This window comes from Sphaeroforma arctica, assembly GCF_001186125.1.
Source record: "Sphaeroforma arctica JP610 unplaced genomic scaffold supercont1.1237, whole genome shotgun sequence".
NCBI lineage: Eukaryota > Ichthyosporea > Ichthyophonida > Sphaeroforma > Sphaeroforma arctica.
Genome location: NW_014039321.1, coordinates 16,133 through 18,977, shown reverse-complemented (window position 1 = coordinate 18,977; position 2,845 = coordinate 16,133). Strand labels below are relative to the sequence as shown.

Genomic DNA, 2,845 nt, shown 5'->3' with positions numbered 1-2,845 from the left:
AATACATACATAAATACATACATTATTCCTTACATACATGCATACATACATACATACATAAATACATACATACATACATACATACATACATACATACATACATACATACATACATACATACATACATACATACATACATGCATACATACATACAACATACATACATACATACATACATACATACATACATAATACATACACACTCATATATATATATATATATATATATATACTTTTTTTCGTTAACATACTGTGTACACGCATATGCCCACACCTACATACTTGGGTGAAAGTATAGGCACATCCTGTATGTCTTCACTCTTCACAGTCCTCCCCGAGTCTACGCTAGATCTCGTGCTGATGTCACTGGTGTTGTTGACAGGTGTCAGTCCCGCCGTAGGCCCTAATCTTTTCGGCCGCAGAGGTGATAAAGCCCTCTGTAACAAACTCGTATGTCCCTGAGCTGCCATAGGTGTGTGTGACTGTAGCTGCGTTGATATCTGCATGTTAGCGTGCAACAATGTTTGGGAAGGCCCGCGCCCCTGCGCCTGTGTGTGCGTCTGTGGTGTGTGTCTCTGTGCCTGTACAGATATACTCACATATTCCTGAGTGGGTGATACACCACCCCCACTCATACTGACAGCCTGGTCAAAGCTCTCCAGTGTACCTACAGTCGGCACTATGGTCGTATCCACTGCTATCTCCGCGGGTGCCTCTACTGTGGTGGCCGGTGTAGAACTCGTAACAACCGGGCCACAGCTTTGGTATGTCTTGAGTTGCGTATCGGCCGAAAGGGGTGCGTGGGTCAAACGCGTTGGGCTCCCCGAACTTGAGCGTGCGAGTGTGCGTGTGTCTATGCGTTTGTCTATGCGGGTGGGTGTATACTTTCGGTGTGTCTTGCGGTGTGTATGAGACGGTGTCACGGAGAGCATCCGGTAGATGGTGGGGTTAGGGTCCTTGTCTTTGCCCTTATTCTTGCTCGAGAGGGTGCGTTGTTGTTGTTGTTGTTGTAGCTGTTGGGTTATGTGTGTGTCGGTGGAGTTCCCTTCTCCGTTGCCTACCGTCAACTGTCGATTAGACACGATGGTCTCATCGGTTAGTCTGTGGACGTTGGAGACAAGATACATACGTTCATCATCCGGGAGGATTTGACCCTTTGATTATATAAACAAGTTATAGATTTGTATTGATAGTTTGAATAGCATTCCCATATACATAGGTATCCTGGTGTCTAAATAATTTAAATAGAATTCCCATATACATAGGTATCCTTGTGTTTAAATAGTCTAAATAGAATCCCTATATACATAGTTATCCTGGTGTCTACATAGTTTAAATAGTTTCAATAGCATTTCTATATACACGGATTTTCTCAAATAAGCGTATCGGGCTATTGGTAGCGCAACTTCGTAGTACTCGACCTTGACTCGTACGTGACAACTGTGGTTTTCAGTATGGAATCTATCAGTACAAAGACACACACCTAATGTACTAGAACAGACGTATGATGCTATAATGACATGGCAATACCTCTGGGTTTAATCATCCGGCCGGAAATACAATACAACTATCCATATGAATACACACGCCTAACGTATCAGAACAGGTTTTAGGGTTATAGGGTTACAGGATTTTGTGGTGATACAGACACATTGCAACACATTGCAATACCTCTGGGCTTGATCATAGGGCCGGCTATAGCAGGTTATAGGGTTATAGGGTGATATAGACACATAGCAACTCGTTGCAATACCTCTGGGCTTGATCATAGGGTCGGCTATAGCTGCTCACAGCGTACGACGTCAGAGCAGGCACCACGTTACTCTCCACCTGTGCGAGCAATGCAAAGCAATGTGTGTCAGTGATCGTCAAATGAACTCAGGAACACCTGTGTGTCTGTGTGAGCGTTGTATAATGCATGTCTTATGAAATAGACACCTGTGTGTCTGTGTGAGTGGTGTATAATGCATGTCTAATGAAATAGACACCTGTGTGTCTGTGTGAGTGGTATAATGCATGTCTTATGAAAGACACCTGTGTCTCTGTGTGAGTGGTATAATGTTTGTCCTATCAAATAGACACCTGTGTGTCTGTGTGAGTGGTATAATGCATGTCTTATGAAAGACACCTGTGTCTCTGTGTGAGTGGTATAATGTTTGTCCTATCAAATAGACACCTGTATCTCTGTGTGAGTGGCATAATTGTTTGTCCTATCAAATAGACACCTGTGTGTCTGTGTGAGTGGTGTATAATGCATGTCTTATGAAATAGACACCTGAGTACCTGTGTGAGCAATCTGAAATGCGAGCTACATAAGGCTATGACGTCCACATGCAGCGTGGGATAGAGAGTTTGGCTTGTGAATGCAACGGCAACGGGAACAAACATAAAGCTTCACTACGCAGTGCAAGCACACGCTGCATTTTCACCGAGCACCACACAGTACAGTTCACCGGTAGACGTACTGGTGCAACACTACAGTAGCTAATCAAATCAAGCAAATGGGGTGCAGGCAAACGTCATAGTGGACAATTAAACAGGTACCTCGTGTGGCACTACCAGAGACCCCATGTGCCCAGTCGCCTTTCCGGCAAGTGACGGGAAGATCTAAATGCAACATGCAAAACAAAATGTGTGGGTCAAAACGTCATTCGGCGGTGTGTAGCGGGCGCGTATAAAATGTATAAGGTATGTGCATGTACAGTTGGATGTATATGGGGGTGTTGCTGTGCATGTGCATATAGATGTATATGAGGGTGTTCCGGTATAGACATAGACGCGACGTCTACGCAAACAATACGCATATCTAAATCCGCTACCGGAACACACACACACACACACAAAA

The 2,845-nt window shown here is 44.1% G+C and overlaps 1 protein-coding gene across 1 annotated transcript; it reads right to left on the bottom strand.

Annotated features, from left to right (window-relative positions):
* Nucleotides 1-242: 242 nt before the first annotated feature.
* On the bottom strand, nucleotides 243-2,608 carry SARC_10406 (hypothetical protein; the record flags this gene model as incomplete). Its single annotated transcript, XM_014295554.1, has 3 exons — nucleotides 2,545-2,608; nucleotides 1,754-1,830; nucleotides 243-1,101 (listed from the first exon to the last, which is right to left on the bottom strand). The coding sequence occupies exons 1-3, from the start codon at nucleotides 2,569-2,571 to the stop codon at nucleotides 243-245; spliced, it is 963 nt and encodes a 320-aa protein (XP_014151029.1). The 5' UTR covers nucleotides 2,572-2,608.
* Between the last annotated feature and the right edge of the window lie 237 nt (nucleotides 2,609-2,845).